Source organism: Grammomys surdaster, unplaced genomic scaffold, assembly GCF_004785775.1.
Source record: "Grammomys surdaster isolate TR1022 unplaced genomic scaffold, NIH_TR_1.0 126391, whole genome shotgun sequence".
Lineage (NCBI taxonomy): Eukaryota > Metazoa > Chordata > Mammalia > Rodentia > Muridae > Grammomys > Grammomys surdaster.
This window is the reverse complement of record NW_021621185.1, coordinates 14,867,269-14,891,934: the sequence shown is the minus strand read 5'-3', so window position 1 is coordinate 14,891,934 and position 24,666 is coordinate 14,867,269. Positions and strand designations below refer to the sequence as shown.

General features: G+C 40.6%; 1 protein-coding gene across 2 annotated transcripts in view; it reads left to right on the top strand.

Moving 5' to 3' along the window:
* Msh3 (mutS homolog 3) overlaps positions 1-24,666 on the top strand; it is a 148,921-nt gene that overhangs the window by 86,192 nt on the left and 38,063 nt on the right. For both annotated transcript variants that reach the window (XM_028760190.1, XM_028760189.1), the window contains exons 14-19: positions 3,053-3,240; positions 3,853-4,021; positions 8,014-8,078; positions 10,117-10,233; positions 16,776-16,883; positions 23,621-23,732. In XM_028760190.1, coding sequence (XP_028616023.1) covers positions 3,053-3,240; positions 3,853-4,021; positions 8,014-8,078; positions 10,117-10,233; positions 16,776-16,883; positions 23,621-23,732 — 759 coding nt within the window. The remainder of the gene's footprint in view (positions 1-3,052; positions 3,241-3,852; positions 4,022-8,013; positions 8,079-10,116; positions 10,234-16,775; positions 16,884-23,620; positions 23,733-24,666) is intronic.

Below are 24,666 nucleotides of genomic sequence, written 5' to 3'. Positions count from 1 at the left end.
AGGGTGTCCGCCGGAAGCAGGGTGTCCGCCGGAAGCAGGGTGTCCGCTGGAAGCAGAGTGTGCCACCAGGATCTACTCAGTCCTCTGAGTATGGGGGCCATTTTCATTCAAACCATCACAGAGAGCTAGTAACTTATTAATATATGACAGAATTGGTGCTTAAATCCAGCATCCTTGAGTATGTGTCTTTTGAATACTCTTATGTTTGATGTGGATTTTCAAATGCCCTTATGATTTTTTCTTCTGTTTCACTCTTCACAAGCAAACTTTATTTATATTTTACTTTTTGCCAAATGGAAATTTATTACATATTAATTCACGGTAGAACAGTTTTTAGATGCCCACATTTTAATGTGACTAACTTTCATTAGTGTTTGCTTTTTAATACTTTCTTCCCTGGGAATTTTATCTGAATGTTAAGTACTGCCTTTGAGGATATTTGTGGTACCCAAGAGGACTTACATAATTGTTCCCTGTGCTTAGGTTAAATTAGAAACAAAATACAAAGCAGATTTGGCAATGCCAGTCCTGAGGAAGAAGGCACATGAGTTGATTGTGTCAGTAGAGTCAATTGTAGCACCGTGTGCTGTGCCGTGATTTTACAGGCAGTGATAGAAGCCATGTTGATATTGGACAAGTCTGTGCTTGGCTCTTCTGTGCTGCAGAGGTACAGAACCATGTGTTATTTTGTATCCGTGGTCAGTGCCTGGCAGTCAGTGCTATTACCCTTCACCAGTCAGCTGATCTCAGGCACCTTGCCTTCACTATTTGAAAAGATTCATTGACAGATGTCATCGGTCTTTCTTTTTTTATTTTACTCTTTCTTTCCTTTTCTGATCTTTCTTTTTCTCAAGAAAATAAGAGCAGTGCAGATTTTGTTTGAGCTGTTAATCAAAAGAACAGAGTCAGAGTGTCCATGGCATGGAGGTGGCATTGTCTTGCCAAGCTGTGGTAATTCTAGGCTGCTTCACTGCCTCTCTTTAAAGTTGACTTTGATGTTTGCCTCGCTAAGGTTTATGTATCTCTTACAGTTTCCAAACTCTACAAAAAAGTTACAGTTGCACTCATTTGAGAAGTGGTCCATGTGCAGTGCTTCTCAGTTGGAATTTCTGATTGTATGTTACTAAAAGAACCTGTGAGTCACTTGGAATCTGGTCCTTGGTCCCACTTTAGTGTTTCCCTGGAGCCCAGCTGGCTTCAGAAGTGAGGTGCTGAAACAAGTTGTTGACAAACCACTTGTAAAGCCTGAGTGCTTTAAACCACGTGTGGCGCAGTTGGCTCTTGATCACGTAATCTGCATGCCAATTATCACTTGGTCTATTGCGTGTTTTTTTAAAGCAGTAGTTTCCTGGGCTTGGTTTGTGGCTGGTCTACTTTAGCTTTTACTTCTTGCTGCTTTACCCCAAGCTTGTGCCATTTGCACCATTGGTGAGTGGCATCCAGGTACAGACCTTACCAGTTCTGTGGGCCTCGCAAATGGGAGCGGGCAGCCTAGGCCTGTGGCTGCAGAATCCTCACGGAGATGCTTTCAAGGAGATAATGTTGGAAGAGCTCACGGGGCTTCATGTGGAAAGATAAATGTCTTTTTATAGCAAAACCTCAAATTCAAATCTGAGAAGATTGGGACCTAGGAACCCATGGTAGGTGGTAAATTTGGTAAATGCATTTAAGACAAGGATGTCCCACCAGTGTTGAGCAAAGAGAGTTTGGACAGTCTGGTGCGTGAATGACTTCCTAGCCAGGCTCGACTAAGCTTACGTCATGTGTTGCGCATGGGCCTTAGCCTCTGACACATCCGGTGCTGGGCCTTGTGCTTGTGGCCTGTTGTTTGAAGCATAATGGCCTTAATCAAAAGACACACACTTTTCCTAGCCTGTTCTTTAGTTTATTTCTTCTTGTACTCACGCTCCCAAGCTCTCACACAAGTGGAATTTTTAACTTAGTTGGTTTTGTTTGGTTATTAGATTGGTCTACTTTATTCCTACTTTTCTGCAAAATAGGCTAATAATGACTGAGGCAAGTACTTCACAAATGACCTGCCCTTTGTATATCTCGGGAGAAAGAAAATAATAATTTCTCTCCTGTTAAGAAGTTCATCCTGGAAGCCTGGCTTCCATATCTCCACTCTCTAAGAACCTTATTAATAGCTATGAGAACATACCAATTTGCTGTCAAAAAGGTTGTGCTTCTCCTGATAGCATAGAAGGGTGTCTGTTTTACATCTTGGGTGACATGCGTATTAAAAAGCTCATCTTTGACATTTGAACAGATGGCGAATACGGCCCTGCAGTATTAGTTTGTTTTATTGTTATCAAATGTATGTGTGTGTGTGTGTGCGTGTGTATGTGTGTGTTACAATTGTTAGGTTGGCCCAAAGATGGAGTCACTTGAGATACCAGTATGGACAACCCAGCCCCTCAGGAGAAATGGGAGCTGGATGTTCTGTACTTCTCAGAAGCCAGCTGCCCCCTTATCCAAGCAGGACAGTTTGATGGAAACCTTTGGTTATCATGACAGCCAGAGGCTCCCCTTGTAAACCGCTCTCCTTCTGCTTGTAAGAGCTCCTTTTCCTTAACACTCCTCTGTCCAAGTGAAACCACCCTAAGAAACTCAAACTCCCCCCTTTGACAGAGCTTTTCTCCCCTTTACTAAGAGTGGCTTTCGTGATTTGGGTCTCTCCTTAAGCCACACAACAATCTGTGCCCCAAAGTCAGGTCTGGCCGTCTGTCCTCAGTGAGTCAATTAAAAGAGCCAAATTAAAGTGGATCACAGAAAAAGGAATTTCCCTGCTCTGGACTCTTTTAGATGCTTCTGGATGGTCCCTATATCTTACCAAAAAACCTATAAAATTGAACATTTCATGAAATCAGAGCAGCTATTTCAGTGGTTCTTTACTGTACCCTAGTTTGCAGGCCTGAACTCTGTTTGGTTCACAGTGACCTTGAACTTACAGAGACCTCCTGCGCCAGCCTCTTGACTGTTGGGATCACAGGTTTGAGCCACCATATCTAGCTCCTGTTGCTATTTAGATAAAAAATATTTCTGTTTCTAGTGCTCTACCCAAGAGTTCTTCTTGATCGTCAAAAGCCTGTGTCAACTGAAGTCAGAGCTTCAAGCATTAATGCCTGCTGTTAATTCCCACGTTCAGTCAGATCTACTCCGAGCACTCATCTTAGAGGTTCCCGAGCTCCTCAGTCCAGTGGAACATTACTTAAGGATTCTCAATGAACACGCTGCCAAGTAAGTGCAGACTTGCGCTTCCTCCCACCAGTGACCAGGGGCCGGTGCTGCTTGCCATTTAGTGTGTGAAGTTGCTTGAGTATATTTGTAATTGGAAACATTTATAGTTGTTTAAACTCGAGTAGCTGACAGTCTAGGACAGATGAAGCACTTCCCCAGGTATCAGATGATAAAAGGATAAAGTTCTTCTAAAGTAAGGTCGTACCAGTTTATTAACTCAAAAGCAGGTGTCCAGTGGCCCTTGTCCTCATTCTTTTGACACCCAGGACTGATTGTTCTTGTATTTAGAAGCTGCAGTAGCTCTTTTAAGGGAGTAGTTTTATGGTGTGTCTCACAGGGAGCTGAGTTTACATTTGTTGTTATTTTTTGATTAGGCAAATGAAACGACAGTTTTATTTCTTGGCTTCACCATGTGGATTGTGAATAAAATAAAAATGGTTTTGTCAATTCTCAGGAGTTAAGGAATGCTTCCATACATATTCAGTGGCAGAGCTAGAATCAGAACCACGTTTTCCTGAGTTCCAGTCTGTTGATATTTCATCATGCTATAAAATTTATAACTGGTTTAATTAATATGCTATAATATATGTATCTGCATTTTTCATATTTTAGAGTTGGTGATAAAACTGAATTATTCAAAGACCTCTCTGACTTCCCTTTAATAAAAAGGAGGAAAAATGAAATTCAAGAAGTCATTCACAGCATCCAAATGCATTTACAAGAATTGCGAAAAATATTAAAACTTCCTTCTTTACAGTATGTGACTGTATCAGGACAAGAGGTAATGTCAAACATACTTTCACTTTATATCAGTTTTCCTGGAGTAGAAAAGCCATTTTATAATTTAAATAAGACCTGTGGATAGGCTGTTATAAGTGATGGTACACAGAGACTACTGAACTAGACCATTCTATGGGCAGAAAGAAAGATTTACTGGTGGTCAAGCTGCCAAGGTCATTTCTCAGAGCAGAGAAAACAAAATGGTGGAAAAGCAAGGAGATTTTGTATGACAGTCCCCAGGGCGGAGATCTGAGCTGATAGGTGCTGTCCATGTTGACCCAGGGGTATGTGCCCTTGCTGAGGTAGTTGACCTTTAGGGGAAGGTTAAGAAAGGTTCCCCAGAGGATTGAGGGCTGTTCCTGGTCAGGAGAATGGACAGATGAATGTGCCAGACTACCAAGCTAGTGTTCTGGTAACATTCTTCTTCCTCTTCTGGGTTTTACATATTTGTTAGCCTGCTAAGCCTTCTTATATGTTGCCTCCTTAAGTATACGTCTGCAGTAAAGTCATGGAAGATGAACGTTATGTAACTTTACATAGCTTACTGCTGTGGTGGTCATTTTTATGACAGCAATGAGCTATCTATCTCTTAACCTTAACCAAATATAGATATGGTGATAATTGGATTTGATGTAGCGTTGATAGTATTATTTTAAAGGAAAAGGCATTAAAGGCTAAGAGTAATCTTTATGAAAAAATTTGTTCATTCACAGCATATAGCTTATCCAGATAAATATTTTGTATTTGTTAGGTGCAAAGGGAAAAAACCCTCAAGCATCACAAAAAAGCAGGCCTCTGACTTGTCTATAGTGACAGTCTTGGCTCAGCTCAGCTGGGCTATAGGACTTCTGGCAGAGAGATCAAAGTTCTCTTTCATCATTCCACAGAAACCTATGAACTGCATTTCTGTCTGCAAAGAAGAGCCCCTTCCCATATAGACACCTATGCTGTATACCATACCACCCCCCCCCCCCCCCCCCCCCCCCCCCCTAACCCAACCCTAAACTTCCAGGCTGGCCCAGTTCACAGGATCTCCTCCTCAACCTTGCAGCTATCTGCTTTTCTTTATTACCCAGGGGTTTTTTTCTTTGCTCCTGCTCTTCTCTCTGCACTGGCCCTGGCCAGTGTGCCCTCTCCTCTCTGCTCCAGAAAGGTAGCCATGGCTGCTTTGTGTCTCTCCAAAGGCCTCTGGCTGTTCATTCTCCCATATCTGTAATAAAAGTCTGCCTTCCACCCATGATCCTGTCAGATTGGTGGTTTCTCTGTGCCCTGCTCAAGAGAAATATGTCTATCTTTCGCTTTTAAGTTTTCTAAATAAGACACATCTAGAATTATTAAGGGAAATAAGAAGACAGTTAGGGAGAGGGGAGATGGGCTCCGTGTGACGCTGGAGTAAAGGGATGCAGGTGCTGAGGAGGTCTGCAGCTGGCCCGCCAGTGACAATTGATTGAAGCAGACTCAGAGGTCTTGGCTGGTCCAAGAGTTTGAGACCAGCCTGAACTGTATCTATCTAGAATGAAAACAAACAAATGGTGGAAGGTTATCAGCAAACCTGGCAATGGTGTTAGCCGAGGCTGACTATAGCATACTTTGAATAACAGTGTCTGACATTTAACCAAGACAGAAGTAGGTCCTGAGAGAGTAACATGAGAGCTTACTAGAATGACTCAGGGCAGAATTCTTGTGTTAACATCTGGGTGTTGGCGTCAGCAGAGAAGGGGATTGCTGTGAGGACTTGCAGAGCTTTCTAGAACGTGCATTATTTTTTCCAGTGGTTTTTCTTTAGCAGTAAAACTCATAAACAAAGGGTCTGCTGGCTCATTCGTAAGCTGTTTGGAAAAAGGAATAACTGGAAAGAAAGTTTCCAATCCTGCAGCAGAGCACAGTGCGAGCCGTGCTCAGGAACACAGACTAAAACCCAAGGGCAGGCACGTGAGCACAGCTGCTCTCCTGACTCACTGCGAACGCACTGACTTGATGGGGCAGTGGCAGTCCCTGCAGTGGGCGTTTGAGCACTGCACAGTGGTTCTCAGGCCACACCTTGTTTTTATGGGCTTTTCAAAAGGTTCCCCATCCCTTCACCACCAACTCCCAAGGGTTAGGATGCCTCCTTCCTGTAGCCTTGAAATTTGATATCTACCTTTGACTTAGCTACTCTTGAGATTATTTGATAAAATGCCAGTGTGCCTTCGTTGAGCATTCTTAAACCTAAGAATTATTTAGTATAGTTAGTAATTTTATTTTTTCATCAATGATATCTAAATTTTGGCTTGTCTTCACTTAATTTTTATAACTACAGTGACATTTTTGGACTGTTAATTCTTTTTCTAAAAGATAAATTTTATTTTTAAATAACTTTTTTTTTCTTTTATGTGTATTGGTAGTTTGACTGCATGTATGTCAATGTGAGGTTGTCGGGTCCCCTGGAACTGGAGTTACAGACAATTGTGAGCTGCCATGTGGTTGCTTGGAATTTAACTCAGGTAGTCTGGAAGAGCAGCCAGTACTCTTAACCACCGAGCCATCTTTCCAGCCCTAGACTGTTAATTCTTAACTGTAGAATTGAGTATGGCAGACTTGAAACTCTATTAATCAGCTTTTATATATGGAATATTAATAGTTTCAAAATCTTTGCTTGGTATGGAAATTAATAAATACTAACCATTAATGTGTGTGTGTGTGTGTGTGTGTGTGTGTGTGTGATATAGTATGAGTATGTGAGCACACTGAGAGGACATATCTCTGACTCACGCTACAAATGAGGTATGGTAGAAGTTGGCTTCCTTTACTTCTGGTTCATGTCCGAGAAGCTCGCTCATGGAGAGAGCATGGTTGGGTATATGAAGGTAGTAGTCCCTGTAAGGCTCAGGGAGTATTGCAGAAGAGTGAGTGGAAAGAATATAAGAGCCTGAAAATGAAAAGATTGCAATGCCATCTTCTGGGCTTGCATCGTGGATGGAAGTGGAGCTCTTAAGGCCTCAACCCTCCTTACTGGACAATTGGCAGCTTCTGGGGGAGGGACCAAACAGCAAGCCCATATGCATCAAAGGGCAGTTCCAAACATGAGGCCAAACAGATGGTCTGGGTTAAAACCATTGGTCACAAAGGATATGAATATGGGAAGGGGACCTGTAAAGAGGATTGGGAGATGAAAGGGGTGTGGAGTAAACAGAGTGTACTAAATATATGTGTGAAACTGTCCAAGAACAAATCTAATCAAGTAAAAAAAAGTGATTTTGAAAAGGTAGATTCCTATAAATGAAAAGATATGTTCTTATAAGTGACGAAATGTCTTTCTGTTACAAAGCTACCTTTCTGAGGGTACTTGTAGGCACCTTATATGAGAACTGTTCTGAAAGTCCTATTCTGTTCAGGTTGGGGACCACTGTCTCAAACTAGTAGAACAGAATAATTGGACATTTTATAGTCTTACATATGTAGAGTTGACAGATGACTCGGTGTGTGAAAGACCTTGCTGCACAAGCATGGGCGCCTCCATTCTGATCCCCAGCGCCCATGCAAAAGAAAGAAAGGATGGCTGCCTTTATGTGTGCCTGCAACTTCAGCCCTGAAGTAGACTGAGGGGAAGACAGCGGGACCTTAGGATTGCTGGGCACGCAGGCCAGCTGGGGCAGTCCCAGGTTCAGTGAGATACCCTGACTCAGGGAAGAAGGGCAACGAGAGTGACAGGGCAGAACACCGAACCAGTGTCCTCTGCCTCCATGCAGTATACACAGACACTCATACGCACATGCACACATGCATGCACACGTATGTGCACACACATGCACACAAACGCACACACTTTAAACTTAATCCTACTGAGTAACAATTCTTAAGATGCATGGATAGTAATGAATGAAATAAATTATTAGAAAATACTGAAACTCCCCCAAGAATAATACTGGACTTATTTTGAACATTTACTACTTATGATATGCCGTGGTTGCGTGCCCATTTAAATACCCTCTTGTTCATTTGCATTTATTTTAGTTTATGATTGAAATAAAGAACTCAGCTGTATCTTGCATACCGCCTGATTGGGTGAAGGTTGGAAGGTAAGTTTAAGGCCTCTTACTGTTCGCATGAATTATGGCGTGTGTATCTGTGCTGACTGACTGGGCCAGCCACCCACTCTTCTTGAAGCAAGAATACTTTTTCTCCTCTGATTTTCTGATGAACTTTGAATCAGAGGTGGTTTTCTTTGTCATTCATTTAGAAATACTTTGAAGAACATATTTGAATGCATTCCCCCTGTGTCAGTTGCTCTTTGCCCCGTGCCTGTGAGTACTGTGCATTACAGAGAGAAGTTAAGGAACCTTCATCTGTAAGATGACTGCAGTTGTTTGAGCTTTTTGATGAATGTTGTACCTGACAGTTTTTTTTAAGAAGCTGGTTTCATTTTCCACTTCATGGAGCTTTGTGTTTCTTTACTCCCGGTGTTTTCCTTGGCACAGTTGCAGTGGTTCCTTCTTTTTGTAACTTACATCTTGAACTGATGAGTATAAATGCTAACAGTATTGGGAACATTTTGTCCTTGGTTAGCCTCGGTTCCTTGGAGGGGACTCATTCAGGAGAAACGTGTGCTCTTGAGTAGTGTGCTGGCCGGAATCTCTGTTGCTGCTCCTCTTCCTATGTCTGTATGACTGGGGATGAAAATATGTTTGCCCAAGATAATTAGAGAGACTCCTGGCTGGTGGCAAAATGACAGAATTCTTATGTTAAGGATGAAGGGAAAATATGACATGGTGATATAATGGCGATTAGTTTATGTTAATTAAATAATGTAACTGTTAACCATTGCCATGGCAACAGCTACTTTAGGCACACACATGAGTTTCTTGAACTCAAATACCTCGTTTTTCCCTTATGCCACTGAAGCTATAGATGTGAGTAGTGTTGACTTGGGGGATGTTTTTATCCTCAGAGCATCCTTCCCTGTATTGACTTTTGTCCTATAGGACAGATAATGAATGAAAATGTGCTTTATAAAGAGACACTACTAATCCCCTTGTTAGTCTGTAGAACAGTAATTCACTAAGCATCTGCAGAAGAAAACTCTGTGGTAAGCTGTGAAGAGCAGCACGTAAGGCAGAAGTTGATGCCGGCCTCTTCTGAGCTTGCAGTCCCACAATGTAATGCACTGTGAGGTGTGTTGGTGAGGGCTTGTTACCGTTTACTCTGTTGTTTGGCTGCCAGAACCTTGATATCAGGGTAGGTTTCAGTGCCTTCGCTTGCACTCGCCGTATCCAGCAGCTAAGTTAAACATAACTGGTCATGTGACGTAGGAGCTGGGCATCAGAGCCTTGACGAGCCTTCTAAAGCATAGCTCCCTTGGTTGGCTGTCAGCAGGAGTAGCTTCCACTCCTTGAATCCCATACCTGGGCACCCTGCTCAACACTCTGACGTCAGGGTGCCTGTGAGGGGCACAGTCCTTGCTGTGCTGCAGATTATACCAAGTCTGTTCCATTTGGACAAGCCATCAATGCTGGTCAAGGCCTTGGCCTAGCATCTCTAACTGTGGACACTAGCTCCCAAATACTGTCTACCCTTTCTTGATGGAGAAAGTGGCTTTTTCTCAAGCCCAGAGGTGCTTGTGGGAGCTCTTCCCATCCAGGGCCACTGGGCCTGAAGAGCTGCCGGCTTTTATATTCTGTATTCGTGCACTGACTGTCTTTGTGATGTGTTATTTCCTCTTTGCACTGAATGATGCCAAGTAGAAAAGTATAAAATCTCAAGAACTACACGGCCTTCACCAGTGTGTCTGCCCTTCCTTGTCATGCATCTGTTTTGTTGCAATTGCTTCTGCTGTTTTTTCTTTAGCATAATGGAGAGAAAAAGGCTTTGCCTATGAAGAATGTTTCAACTCTGACTTTGTTGTCATACAGATATAGTTTTAAGAACATTTTAAAAGCTTCCTGAACATACTCATATTGTTTAAGAGTCAAAATCGTAACTGTAGTTAAAGGATGCTCTCTGTTTACAGCTATTCATGTTCAAGGTTCACCAGTGAATTTAACTGCTTTAATGTTCTGAAACGATGGCCTCATTGATTGTCATAACCTTGATTTCCTTTGTCCCTGCTTCCTCTCGTAGCACAAAAGCTGTGAGCCGCTTCCACCCTCCTTTCATTGTGGAGAACTACAGACGTCTGAATCAGCTCCGGGAACAGCTAGTCCTTGATTGCAATGCTGAATGGCTTGACTTTCTACAGTGAGTTCACAGTGAACAAAAAGCTCTGAATCTGTGCTCTGAGAAATCGATTGGAAAATGTTCACACACCCTCCCTCTAAAAAAAGCAGAGATTGCTTTTGTGACCTACTGGAAGACAGGAGGGCACTTGTCTTCCTGGACTTGATTTTCAGTCACCTGCCAATGAATTTTAATCCCATTATTACATACAGGAAAGTTTAAGAATATACTTGATGCATACATAGGGTGCACATACATACATGCAGACAAATAGTCATACGTATACAGTAAAAATAAACAAATACTTTTGAAAATAAATATATTTGAGTTTCCCCAGTGCTCCCTACCCAATTTTTAAAGGAATACATATAGCATTTAGTCATGCTTCTTTACTCTGTTTTAATTTAGAATAATCTGCCATTTTTTTATTTTTATGATACAGGATTTCTTTTGGAAGAGTTTTTGGCCTTAAAGAATGACCCACATTCTGGCTTGATTGACACTCAGCTGTTCATAGTCACAGTGTTAGGTGCTGGTGTGCTGCTGCATGTCTGTTCTTGGGCAAGCAATAATGTTTGTTTGTAGTTTGCTGTTTCCTGCCTTGTAAACACTTCCAGGCTAGCTCATTTCCACTGACTCGACTCTGAAGTTGGGAAGAGGTGTGCACCATTGACTTCTGTGAAACTGTGGGACTTCATATGTAGTCACTCACAATTTACCAGAGCTCAGTGAGATGCACATGTCAGAAGTCAGTCTTCCACAGCAAGAGGGATGATGGGCAGATTGGACTGGACCGTCATCTACTCAAGCATGTGCCATCGGGCTGTGGATGAGCCCACAGGCATGCCTGTGAATAGAGAGCTGTTAGGTTCAGTGAGGGCAGCAGGGAGCCTGTTAAGGTGACAAAAGACGAAAAGGTTGGGGCATTTGGAAGATAGCAAGGAGATACCAGTCTCCTCTGGTTCAGAGTACTGGGTTTTAAGAACACTAGAGACCAAACTTTCCCCTTATTTACCCCAAGTCTTTTGAGATGACTCAGTCTTGTGTGCAGAGATACAAGTTTGTCTATTCATTTTTTCCTCCCCAGTTAACTTTTAATCTCCCATTTTAGGGAGCTCTTGAATCTTTTAGGTTTTCCTCTTTCCCATAGTAGAATTACTGAGAGCATGAACATTAAACTTATACATTTCAACCTTTGAGGACTGCATTCTGAAGGATCTGAGAGCTTGTGCTTTTGAGTGTGGACTCAGAACAGTAGCTAGTTCCGAATGGAGGTGTTGGTTTTCATCCCTTCATCTTGCAAACAGATGATTTCAGAGGTTTTTATGATGTGTGTGCTTATACATTTATTTCTTACTTTATACGTAGGCAAGAGAGACAGTCCAGTAGTTAAAAACATAAAAGAAGGTAAAAAGGAAACCTGTGCACTGGGCATCAGGCTTCTAATCCCAGCGTGGGGAAGCTAAGCCCACACAGAGAGAGATCCTGTTGTAAGTTAAAGAAGAAATGAAAGATGAACTAAGGAGCATCCGAAGTTTCAGGTTTAAACACTGGCTGAATTGTATCTAGAGCGTCTGTGGTTAGAGCTCCGCTCACCACAGCTCCGAGTGTTTTACACACTCCTTACTGAGATGGCAGATGGTGTGAATGCCATGTCATAAAGAGATGGTTAACCTCCTGAGCCTGACATCAGAGGATTCACTACCACCCACCCCAGCGTATTTATTTCTTACTGAGGTTCAGTTGTGCATTAGTCATAAAATCAAGGCCGTGATCACTGCTGGGAATGAAACCTTTTCTCAAAATGTGTCTCTTGCATTTTAGAATATGGGCTGTAGACTTTGCTCACTTCTAAATTCTTTAAAAATTGAATTATATCATCTCTCATATAATATTGATCAGAATATATGAGAAATGCATTTTCAAATAAGATAAAAATATTTTCCATTTTTATTAATCACTAGAATTGTTGAGTGCCATTTGCTAGTAAATGTCTGGTCAACATAATAGCTTTAGAACCCAGGTATCCTTATTTGCTTCTCATGGGCCCAGAATCAAAGTCACTGTGCTGGGACATGAGCCTGGAGCTGTATGATGACAGACTGCAGGGGCTGCATCTTTCAGTGACATAGTCTTTCCATATGCTGTGTGTTGGTTTGTTTGTTTGTTTCTTCTTTTCTGTTTGTGATAGACCTTAATGTGGCTCACGCTGGCCTCAGTCTTATGTGACTAAAGCTGATCTTAAAACTTCCGACCCTCTTGCCTTACCTCCCAAGTAGTGGGATCACAGGAAAGAACCACCCCCCATGCCTGGCTCCACTTGAATTGCCCAGGTTTGACTTGTTATTCTTGTAAGTTTGAGTGATCTCTCTGAAATTTGATGAAGTGTACAGTAATATACACGAAGACTAAACAGGGTATGTGTGATAATTGTGATATTTGCAGTTTAATAATGGTTCTCTTTATTGACATCTTATGTCACTGACATAAGAAAGAACATAGTTGCCTAGATCTAAATAATCTTATTCTTCCTTTGTATTTTTTTAACTGAATTGGTACCCACTGTAAACTATATCACGAATCTCCTTTCTACCATTAGAAGATTATCAGAAGCAGGTAGTTACCATTGGCTGTTGGGTAGGATTGTGGTGGTCTTCATTGGACCTGAGGAGAAAGGAGTGGAAGGAAGTATAAAATGACACGATGCACAAAATACATTGACACTTACGTGCAGAGAAGCAGGGACTACATTAAATAGATAAACTGTTCTGGCAAGAGAGGGGAGCCGGGATTAGAGTGCCAGATGGATCATTAGTTCGGTTAAAGACAGTGCAGGCCACACACTAAAGTGTGAGTGAGAAGTCAAATAGATACAGAGTTGACGTCAGACTGGGAATGACAAGGGATGATCACTGTGCAGCCATCTGTAGAGTAGGAGTCTCACAGAGTCTGGTATGGTCACAGTGCAGCCATCTGTAGAGTAGGGACCTCTCAATGTCCAGTATGTTTAAAAGTACAAGACATTTTTCAGGTAACATCTGAGGAGGGTCCAGCTGATATAGAGGCATAAGCACTGTGTATTTGTGCAAACTCTTAGGCTATTAGGAAAATTATTATCACCTATTTTAATGAAGTTTGATTCAAGGGAAATAGTTTACTTAATTAATATGTTCTGTCTACTTGGATAAATATGTGTGTAAATTCATGTGTAAAGTATACTGTGAATACAATTCTTAATTTACAAATAATAAATATAAAGGTATTAATGAAAATATCATTAATAAAACAAATCAGAAAATGGAGGGCTTTTTAAAAAAGTAAGATAAAAGCAGGAAGAACTGATCATTATAGTAATTTAATCTATGCCCTTTATAAGCTGAGAAATGGTGTAAAAATTTTAAGTAGCAAATAGACTGAAATTCAGCACTTCAGAGATCCACATTATATATACATACATTTTTTAAAGAAAGATATTCAGTATGACACTTCCATCCCAAGTTTATGTAAGGGATATCTGAGTTAATTATGTTTTTATGAATAAGGTAAGCAATTCACTTCTATGTTTTTCTAACTAGGTACAGAAACAAGCAGCAGTGCTAATTGAACCTTGCAGAATCACATTGTGAGGTGCAGTCCTAGTTTGGAATTGGAGGTGGAGGTCTGTGAGCCATCATTTGCTTAGCGTCTGATAGATAGGACATGGGGTCTACCCAAGTACTGCTAACAAAGAAAGACACAACAAACAACGAATGCGGTTTGAACATAGGCTCTGCTGTTTGTAGTTGTATGACCTGGATCACTGCTTGGTTCTTCTGAACCCTGTGACATTTTGTTAAGGGTGCTCTGCTGTAAGGGTGTATGACTGATCACAGATCCCTCCTGTGTCCGGGCATTGAGGAGCAGTTTCCTTCAGCCTTCCTCTTGGACCCTCTGTAGACTTAGTTGTCATTCCCTTTCTTCAAAGAATCTAAGTCATCTCTGCCTATGTTTGAATGTCCTTAATTTAGAAGAGCCTCAGTTTCTCTCAGATGAGAACTTACTAAAGTTTAAGCAGTAACATATTAGCTCTTTACTTAAAGGATATTTCATTCTGAGCATTTAGAATTGTCTTAGGCTCTTTTGTAGCATATATATATTGAGATAGGGCCTAGGTTGCCAATGAGCTGAGTGTGACCTTGAACTTGTGTTCTCTCAGGTCTTCTCCTGAGTGCTGGGATTATATGCATTGTGTTTGGCCAGTTACATTCATTTTCAACACCCACATTTTTTTTTCTGCTTTCTAATTGCTTTACTTTTGTAGGAGAACACAGTACGGCATTACCTTCCTGTATTTCCACAGAAACATTTCACAGAACACAGGACAATTCCTTATAGCTGAAAGAAAATAACTTTAAAAAAGATGCTATACAAAAGACAGTAAAATTAACTCAAACACATCAGTAGCCTTCCTCTGCTGAAAGGATAAACAGGCTGAGAAAGAAATTAGGGAAGCAATATCCTTCACAATAGTCAGAAATAATATTAAATACCTTGGTGTGACTCTAACCAAGCAAGTGAAAGATCTGTATGACAAGAACTTCAAGTCTCTGAAGGAAGAAATCAAAGAAGATCTCAGAAGGAAAGAACTCCCATGCTCATGGATTGGCAGGATTAATATAGTAAAAATGGCCATCTTGCCGAAAGCAATCTACGGATTCAATGTAATCCTCATCAAAATTCCAACTTAATTCTTCATAGAGTTAGAAAGAGCAATTTGCTAATTCATTTGGAATAACAAAAACCCCAGGATAGCAAGAACCATTCTCAACAATAAAAGAACTTCTGGGGGAATCACCATCCCTGACCTCAAGCTGTATTACAGAGCAATAGTGATAAAAAAACTGCATGGTATTGGTACAGAGACTGACAGATAGATCAGTGGAAAAGAATTGAAGACACATAAATGAACCCACACACCTACGGCCACTTGATTTTTGACAAAGGAGCTAAAACCATCCAGTGTAAAACAGCATTTTCAACAACACCCACCATTTATCATTATATTTAGATGTTCAGAGTTTGTACAGTATTATACATATTGGAATAAAATACTATGATGTAAAATAATGGAATAATACAGGTAAAAACATTTAAAAAACCCCGTCTATAAACATTTCTGTTCAGAGGCCAAGAAGATTTTGTACTTTTCCACCACCTGGACCCTCTTACCCCCCTCCCCTTGTAAAACATGCTATAAAAAAGCATTTCATGTTCAAAAAAAAAAAAAAGAAATTAAAAAAAAAAGAAAAATAAAAAAAAAAAAAAAGAAAAAAAAAAAAAAGCAATAAAGTAAAAATATCAGACCTGTCTTCACCAGGTTCCACTCCTCTGGTCCAGCAACATCAATTGGTTCTACACAAAAACAGACCCCTACCAATAAGAGTATGAACAGTGTCCACCACTCTCTTGGGGCTGCCTGACCATGAACTAAGAGCCTAGCCCCATGTGTGCTATGATTTTTCTTGTAGTAGACAAATATCTCTAATTGTCTCTGTCCAGAGCTGAATGCATAGAGTTTACAAAAGTTTTATGCAGTGGTTTGAATGTGAAATCCCCCTATAGGCGCTAGCATTTGAACACTTGACCCCAGTTGGCCGCACTATTTGAGGAAGTCTAGAATGGATGGTCTTTCTGGAGGACGTGTGTCATTGGGAGGAAGTCTAGGACGGAAGGCCTTTCTGGAGCACGTGTCTCATGGGGAGGGGCTTCAAAGCTTCAATGCCTCTCACCATTCCCAGTGTGCTGTCTCTGCTTCCTGTTTCTGCTACTGAGCTTCCCACCAACTGCCATGCTGTCCCACCATTATGGACTCTGGCCTTCTGGAACTATGAGCTGAAATAAACACTTTATTCTAAAAAAAAAAAAAAAAAAAAAAAAAATTTCTGTTCAGTTTTTGAATAAATCTTTTAATGAAAGTCCTGATATTTTCCATCAGCAGGTATTAAGCTAGCTGAAGACGTTCTTACTCCTGTCTTGTCTTAACAACTTTTTATTGCAGTTTCTGTTAGGTGCTGACAGTGTGGACTAGATATCAGGGCTATAAAGTTAAGTCAGACAGACAGACAGACAGGATTCTGCCAGTTCTGTCACTCCAAGGTTGGGTGTTGCTGTCAGGAAGGTGCTGGGGAAGCCGGCACACCTGAGTAGTTCTTGAAGCTGTGGAAGGAGGCAGAGTGAACTGATTTCTACACTGACATTTCTATCCTGAAGTAGAATGTCACAGTCAGATGAAATGTGTTCATCTGTGACAGTTTACATCTGTATGTATATGTGTATATTACATGTTTTTTTCAATATCATCGTGCAGAAGCTGTTTTAGGTTTATATAGCTGTCCAAACAACGTGAAGACTCGGTAGCCAGTTATTTTATCATAAAAGATAGTACCGTCCACTGTCCTCCCCTTTACCTGTTAGATCTATCTGCTTATTTCCCTTGTGTTTATGTTACGAGTAGGTGGATTGTTTGTTGCACAGTTGTCACGGGTCAAGAAATCAGCCTGCTTGTCTTCTTGTCGTTTCTGTAGGAATTTTGGTGAACATTATCACACTTTGTGTAAGGGCGTAGATCACCTAGCAACTGTTGACTGCATTTTCTCCCTGGCCAAGGTCGCTAAGCAAGGAAATTACTGCAGGTAATGTGCTTTTCATTTCTCTCATGTATCGTGTGTTTCAGATAAAATGGGAATATCCAGTTAATTTTACTATTGCTATTATAAAGTGTTGCAGTTGTTCAGGTGTGTTATGCTCTTGGTAAAGCTACATATCACATGTATGGCTTAATTTGAAAAAGAAGCTCCTTTCTTCCTTGTTTTATGACTGACAATGCAGATGCCTGTTGTAACTCTGGAAGTGAATGTTCCAATTGAACTTTTAGGTTTATGTCAAGTTTTTAAATGAAGCTTGAGGGCTCCTTTTGGTGTTAGGTTTGTCTTGGAAACTTAATAACTTGTTTCACTTCAGTTTTAAAAACTACAGTTATAAAAACTTGCACATGAATGAGGGAATGGGAAGATGGGGGTTCTGTTGGCAGGTTGGGGTCTGTGAGCTTTCCTGAGTCTCCTCAGGAAAGATGCGATGCTGAGAGCTAGATTTGTACTGCCCTTCTTTACTGGCCTCGGAGCCTCCCAGCACCCCTTACTCTCCTCTTCATCAAGGATACTAGAATTCCATAGATCTAGCTTTAAGTAATAATTCTGTCTTTTCAATAAGTTCTCTTTAAAAGCATTTTTAGTTGAAGCTACACATTTCAGAAAAGTTATGGGACTGTTTAGCTTCTGTGGGGACTAAAAGGAAAGCCTGGGAAGGCGCTGCCTGGCCGAGCTGAGGCCGAGCTCCTAGCGGACGACCTGACGGTCATACCTCTTTTGTACCGGTTTCTTCTTTGTTGTGGGTTGAGTTTTTAAGTGTCCTATAATCTCCAGTATGTAGGGTTATTAAAGCAAGGTTGTTATTGTACAGCGTTTCTTCTTTGTGAGAGAGAGAGTTGAAGGATTTGGTATACATGCTACGTTCTCTAAATTTAGTGTATTATTTTATTCTGTTGCCCATTTGTAATGAATATATCTGCATTGTTGCTCATAACAGTCCTGTTTAAAATAGATTCTTGGCATCACAGTTGCTTCCTGGTTCATCATACCAAAGGGATTTCAAGCATACACAGTGTTGACACCTTACAGCTGAGTCTTCCTTGTAGTAAACACGGGAAATGTGTGTCTTGTTTATCATGGATTACTATGAGAACTTAGCATCTGCCATCAGTTGATGTGACTTCTCTCTTACACTTTGTGGTGTCAGTAGGAGTTCTTTTATTCTAGATTTGTGAAGTGAGCTTTCCGTGATGGAGTCTGTTTCTGAATTAAGCGGAGGCATTTAGTGTGATTTACATAAGCCCCTCCTAGTTGAAACTGTGTGTGCCCTCCTTCCCTCTCATCCCTCCCCACTGCACCTTACAGCAGTTGTTTGCTGCTGCTGGAACTGCCATCGTAAAAACCACCGTCTAGTGCTGGTGCAGTTGGATCTATTGCACCAAATTAAAATTTTCACCAGTGTGTAAGATAGACAGACTGTTTCTCCTCCGGTACTTCTCAGCCTTTTGCCCCTTCTGTATACATAAGTAAGCATAGTTAACTTAAAGTCTTTGTCAGTTCAGGGACCTGAAGCTCCTGAAGTTGCTTGTCATTTCCGCTTGGTTTTTTGTTTGTTTGTTTGTTTTATCAGACTTGTTGACTCTGTGGTGATCTCAGCCATCGCCTGTAGAAGAGATTTATGTTGTACCCTTTCTGGAGGAGTGCATCTAGGAAGCATTGTGGACACTGTCAGTCTAGCGTCAGCTATTCCAGATCAGGAAGGTGATGGGAGGTGGCTGCAGCTCCTCCCAGCTCCTCTTACACCTGGGCCAGTCCTTCCCAGCTCTTTCTTCAGGTCACAGCTGTCCCAGGTCAGCTTCCCTGTGCCTTCAGATCCCTCCCAGCAACCCTGGTGCTGCTTCCCTGAACCTCTGTTCTGTCAGATCCTGCTTGCTGCCCGCATGGTAGTTTCCAGGTGCCTCTGGACAGCCATCTGTGCACCTCAACCAACTTTTCTGTTTGTCCTTAACCCAAAGAATGTTCTAGATTATCAAATAAGTCATCATCAAGCATTTCAGAGAACATTTCAAATGCTAAACGTTTTCCAAATTACACATTGTGTATTTTTTATTAGGAAAAATCCAGTGGGGTTTGAGGAAGCTGCCTAAATAATCTTTTTTTTTTTTTTAAGGGTACAATAGACATTTATTCCAATATATATCTTGAATATGTTAATTATTTAAGTTGATTTGTCATTCATTTATCTTGGCCCATTGTTTTTTTTAATTTTTTAACCAAAAAGTGTTTCTCGTAAATTTTATACTCTCTTTAATACATTTGTCATGTAGAAAATAAATACTAACATATGCCTACTTAAAGAAAGGCAACAGAGATAGGTAGAGCCCTTAGTCATATGTAAGTGTAGACATTACCTGGAGGTAATTATTCCTTGACCTTAACTGAAAAGGAAACTTGAAAGTCAAGAGTCATCCATTTTATCACTTAAGTCATAAATTGAAGCCTAAATAATCTTATATACTTTTTACAGCGTATTGCATCAGGCTCTTCAGAAAAGAAAATTAAAGTGGATGTGAATAGCCATGAAATAGGAAGCTGGCATTTAAAGTACATTTTAAGTTGCATCAGAGGCAAACACATTTTTCTTAAATCTTCAGCTTTTTACAATGTTAGTTCATGTGAACTGTGATCTTTAGTTCCAACAGATTACTTAGTTTCACAATTGCAATTTTTTTTCCCTAATGCTGTTAAGATGATCCTGTTAAGTGTCTTGTAACCTTTACAAGACCTGCACGTCACCTTTACTTTAGGCCTTCCTGTCTAATCTGTATTGTGTTTACTTGTTTCACTAACATCGTTCTGTTCTGTTCCTCTGCGACAGTTAAAGAAGAAAGCTGCAATTAAAAATATATAAAGTATAGTAATTGCACCTGTTCATATTCAGATGTTCCATTCTTTCCAGGAAACTTGTAGATTTCCTCTGTCTGTCCCCTCACCACCATGTGACATCAGCATGCCCTGCCTGTCTTCCCTGTGTAGCTGTTCTGTCCTGGAATAGCGTCTCAGGGCTGAGTTTTTCTGTGCTCCTTCCTCTCCTGTGAGGCGCTGTCATTATATAATGTAGATAGTAGCAGAATAAGTCATTGCTGATTAGAATCACACTGTGACTCTGCAGCAGAAACCTCAGAGCAGTCATACCAGTTCCACAAAGGTGACACCCTGACTTCACTTGGTAGAGTGCCTAGGATTTGATTTTAAAATTTGTATCTCTTACATGTTCTTTCTTTTTTTTCTCTTATGATAAGCCCATAAGCTGCCCTCATAATAACCTTGTCTTCAGTATTATATACTTAACCCACTAAACTGTTTTTTCTTGTCATTTCATGTGTGCCTTTATTCTATTTTTTTTTCTGTTGCTGTGATAAAACACTCTGATTAAAAGCAGCTTGGGGAGGAAAGGGTTATTTGGCTTACACTTTCAGGTTACAGTGTATCTCTGAGGGAAGTCAGGCCAGGAACTGAAACAGAACCCATGAGGGAACACTGCTTACATGTGCTCTCTGGCATGATCTCAGCTAGGCTTCGTTACTCAGCTCAGAACCCCAGCCTAGGGATGGTGCTGCCCACATGGCTGGGCCCTCCTACCTCAAACCTTATCAGTGAAAACAGTTTCACAGACATGACCACAGGCTACTCTGATAGAGGCAATTCTTCAGTTGAGATTCTTCTTCCTAGGTAACTCTAGGTGTTGACAATAAAGTAACCAAGATGCTCTCCCTTCATGGGTGACCCCAGCTTACTTAAGACACTGGGGTCACTGTTTGAAAATAGTCAGTTTAGAATATTGATAGCACACAGTAAAAACAACAAGATAGCTCCTTTCACTCACTGCATTGTTAAAAACTAGAAAACACAAGTAAATCAGTTTCAGTTGAGGGTCTGAGGAAAACCAGTGAGCTGCATAGCGTGCTGGTGGGAAGGCATGTTAATAGCGACTTCTGTCTTCTGAGATGAAGAGTGTGCATACCCAGTGATGTGTTAAATCTAGCTTAGTGAGAACTCTTGAACAGAGAAAGAGAGAGAGAGAGAGAGAGAGAGAGAGAGAGAGAGAGAGAGAGAGAGAGGGAGAGAGGGAGGGAGAAGAAGAGGAAGAGGAGGAGGAGGAGGAGGAAGGGGAGAGAGAGAGAGAAGGGAGAGACAGAGACAGACAGAGAGACAGAGAGAGGGAGGGAGAGGGAGAGAGAGAGAGAAAGATAGACAGAAAGAGGGAGATGAGTGTTTAGCATAGCACTGTCAGAGCACAGTCCAGATGTCTACCATCAGAGAGTGGTTTATTTATACCTGGGGAGTTGTCTCAAAGAATACTGAGAATCCAACAAGAAGTGGTGTGGTGTCCTCAGGATGCGTTCGTAACCATTAATTCCAATTTTTTTTAATGTCTTCCAGAGGATAATGAGAAGTTTTACTCCTTTTTTTTGTTGTTGTTGGTTTAAAAAAAATTCTGTCTTATTTTAGCACAGAGGCCCACTGGCCAGTTTTACAAGTCTGAGAAAGACTTGAGGATCTTTAGTGACCCAAGGTATCTGCAGGGCTTACTGTTCTATCTCACTGGAACTGTCTCAGCATCCTTCACCAGCTTACTGCAGTGCAGGGTAAACATCCCAGCAAGGGGCCCCATCACTCTCTTTTCTTGTTTTTAGTTGTCTTTCCCAAACTGCTAAAACATTTTTCCAGAGGCCTGAAAAGAACACAGGTAGCACTGCTATACTCTGCTTCTGATTTCACTGGTGTGTTGAGAGCCTATCCTGTCTACCCACAGCAGCCAGGGGGCCATAGTCACAAGAGGGAGTTCACAGCCACTCACTCAATTGAGAAGCATGTGCAGAGAAAGACAGAGCCAGCTCTTGGTTATTCAAGGAGGCTCTGGTGGAAACAGTTGGGATGATGAGTCTCAGTTTACAGTGTTGATATATACAGTTGATAATGTTGTGTCATAGTTATTGATGTGTCAAGAATTAAATGTAAATAATTGGATAAAATGAAATGTGTTCTTCTGGCCTGGTTGTCACATACGAGGACCATCCATCATTTGATATTTGCTGATGAGAACCTGACTTACCCCGGTTTGCTAAGAGATACGGTTTTCTGTGTTTCTCTAGTCAACAACATTTACTTACTCTAAACTGTAGGTGGGCATGCAGGAAATTGAAAGGAAACAGGTGACATTTAGTGAAAGGATTCATTTGATTGATTATTCTAATTGCTATTTATGAATCTAAAACTAAAAGTGATTTGTGTTATGAATGAAGGTAGCTGTGTCTCCTTAAGAAAATGATGAGCTTTGAGCAGGTTCAAGAATTATCCAACTATTTCATTTTTGTTGATGCACATGTAAGAAGAATCATAACTATAGACTACAACCTCCTAGAAATAAATTAAGATTTGTAATTTAGTATTCATAGATGAATATGTTACATTTAGCATGTTAGCCATTCTGGGTATGCATACCTTGAAGACCAAGAAAAAACATGAATAAAATCTGGTTTGCTATTTCAATTCAACTATAGATCAGTGATAGAAAACTTGCCTAACATGAATGAGGCCATGACCTCATTGTATAATATGTAATAGTTTGTATAATAATAGTAATTATTATACAAATAATAATATTAAATATTAAGATTTAATAATATTAAAGTAATTATTTGTTCTGAGATTGATACTTTAAAATTATTTTATTAGTCTCACTTCTATAAAGTTATCATTAAAATAGATTAAAAAAATGAAAAACAAGGCTCCATTATACTCAGGTAGTGAAATATATTTTTATGTGTACTGATTATTTAACTAAGCTATTGAGCTAAAGTGTTTGTGGGGCAGTGTATTGAAATATTTCAAATAGAATACAACCAGTGCCATGCATGTGTGAGCGCGACTGTTCAAATGACTATTAGGAAGGAGACGTCAAACTGACTTAGCTGTCACGTCTAGGGAAGCGCTCTGACCTACGTGGCTTTGATAACTAGAATAAAGCTGTATTTAGAAATGGCTAAGACGTGCTGGTGAGATTGTTAAGTGGTTGGGAATGGCAGGTGCTCTTATAGAGGACCGGGGTTCGCTTCCCAGCAGCCACATAGCTGCTCGTAGCCATCCACAACTCCAGGCCCTCCCTCACATGGCACATATTCATACACATAAATAGATCTAAAAAAAGATTTAAAACTGATAAGATATAAAGACTTAAAATCAAAGAATAACATGACAGCAATTTATGTTTTGTAACAAAAGTAAAAGGTACTACGGAAGTACCGTTTGTGAAAACATTGGGATTTTCAGTCTCTTAACCAAAATCCAGTGCCATTTATGTTAAGGTAATTTAATCTGGAAATGGCTGTACATGACTGTGGAGTGATCAGATGACGATAGACAAATGAAAACCGAAATCGCATAAGGTAGACTTCATAAGGCTCGCTGAGGCTTGTCCTTCAGTGTGCTGCTGGTCCCTGGTTTCTGACTCCTTGACGATGAGTTTAACTCTTAGTCTCAGTCCTTATTCGGATTATGTGCTCTGGAGGTTTAAGGCTTTGTTGTCTGTCTTCCCTATTGGGTATTGAAGGTTTTCACGCTGTGTCAGTATATCCAGGGTAGCTTCAAGCTCACAGAAGTCTCCCTGCCTCTGCCTACCTTGTGCTGAGATTTAAGGTGTATCACTATGTCACCCTAGTCAGTGGTTCTTTTAAAAAGCTCCTTTCGTGTCTACAAGTTGATGAAACTTATTTTTTCAGGCCAACTCTACAAGAAGAAAAGAAAATCATCATAAAAAATGGAAGACACCCTATGATTGATGTGTTGCTGGGCGAACAAGATCAGTTTGTGCCCAATAGTACGAGTTTATCAGTAAGTACCAGGTGACACTCAAAGCCAGTGAGTGGTAAGGACATTGATTTCAACCTTGAGTCAAATATTTTCATGTTTGGTTTTATCCACAGCTTTCAGTGGACCAATCCAAGACACAGTTTTATAGTCACCAATTGTGGAATTTGTATAATTCCCAATGGAAAATCTCCGTAGATGCAAAGATTTTAGAACTAAAGACAGTTATCTTACTTCTTGTTTGTAACCCAATAAAAATACTTTATATCCACAAATATGTTAATGATGTTGGAATTATACAGTGCCTTTTCAAATTTCCATTAGCATACAACATTAGCATGTTCTATAAAATAGAGTGCTATTTTAAAATGCTCTGAAAGCATGTAAGCGTTCAGCTGATCTAGGCTGGACTTCTCTTACAGGACACTGATGTTCCTACATTAGCCCCCATAGTAAAGCAAGATTTCAGAGCTGTTGGTCTTGACAGTGACACCAAGATTTGGGAAGTAGAGAGCAGGGCTTTGGGAAGGAGAGCATGAAACAAGATTGGGTAAGACAAGTTAGAGTCGTCCACAGGATTATTGAAATTGTCTAAAATGACAGTGGGGTTTCTTGTGGAGGATGACTTCAAGGATGGTAATCAAGGTTTGTGAATGCGTGCAATGAGGGCAGGTGTAGGAGGACCCTAAAGTAACAAAACTTGTGGACCCTGAATGGGAAAGTGCAGCAAGATAGCAGCCTGTGCATGACAGAAGTGTCACACAGAATGGTTAGATATCAGAGAGCAGCCCATGCATGATGGAAGTATCACACAGAGTGGTTAGGTACAGAATATTAGAGCGTCACACAGAGTAGTTAGGTACAGAGTATTAGATTATCACACAGAATGGTTAGGTACAGAGTATTAGAGTGTCACACAGAGTGGTTAGGTACAGAGTATTAGATTATCACACAGAGT